This window comes from Monopterus albus, unplaced genomic scaffold (genome assembly GCF_001952655.1).
Source record: "Monopterus albus unplaced genomic scaffold, M_albus_1.0 scaffold93.1, whole genome shotgun sequence".
In the NCBI taxonomy this organism is placed as follows: domain Eukaryota; kingdom Metazoa; phylum Chordata; class Actinopteri; order Synbranchiformes; family Synbranchidae; genus Monopterus; species Monopterus albus.
The window spans coordinates 751,381-751,795 of NW_018127973.1; the positions used below are offsets into that span (position 1 = coordinate 751,381).

Sequence of the window (415 nt, forward strand, 5' to 3'; positions counted from 1 at the left end):
TCTGTATATATATATGTATATATATATATATATATATATGCATACATATACACATAATGATTTATACGGGGTTTTAGTTGTTATATGTGTTGTTTTTATTGATCTGCAGAGCCAGCGGCAAACTAGAGTGTAAATATCTATTCAGTAACAAAAACGATATTTTGTTTTTGTTTTCAACATTTTTCTTTTACGAATTATTGTTTGTTTATAATATATTTCTTACCTGACCACCCCATACATTACAAGCACGTTTCCCAGCAGTCCTACCACGCATATGAGAGAGTAGAGAGCCGTGATACAAACGGCGATGATGAGACTTGTAGTGTTGCTGTTTTCAGCCCTGGTGGTCTCGTTACTTTTTGAATGCACAAGCAGCAGATCCTCGAAGACTGTAACATTAAAAGGAGTTGGGGAG

The 415-nt window shown here is 34.9% G+C and overlaps 1 protein-coding gene across 1 annotated transcript in view; it reads right to left on the minus strand.

The window, feature by feature from the left end:
* oprd1b (opioid receptor, delta 1b) overlaps nt 1-409 on the minus strand; it is a 6,711-nt gene extending 6,302 nt beyond the window's left edge. Inside the window, exon 1 of the mRNA XM_020608530.1 lies at nt 224-409. Coding sequence (XP_020464186.1) covers nt 224-240 — 17 coding nt within the window. The 5' untranslated portion in view covers nt 241-409. The remainder of the gene's footprint in view (nt 1-223) is intronic.
* Nucleotides 410-415: the final 6 nt, after the last annotated feature.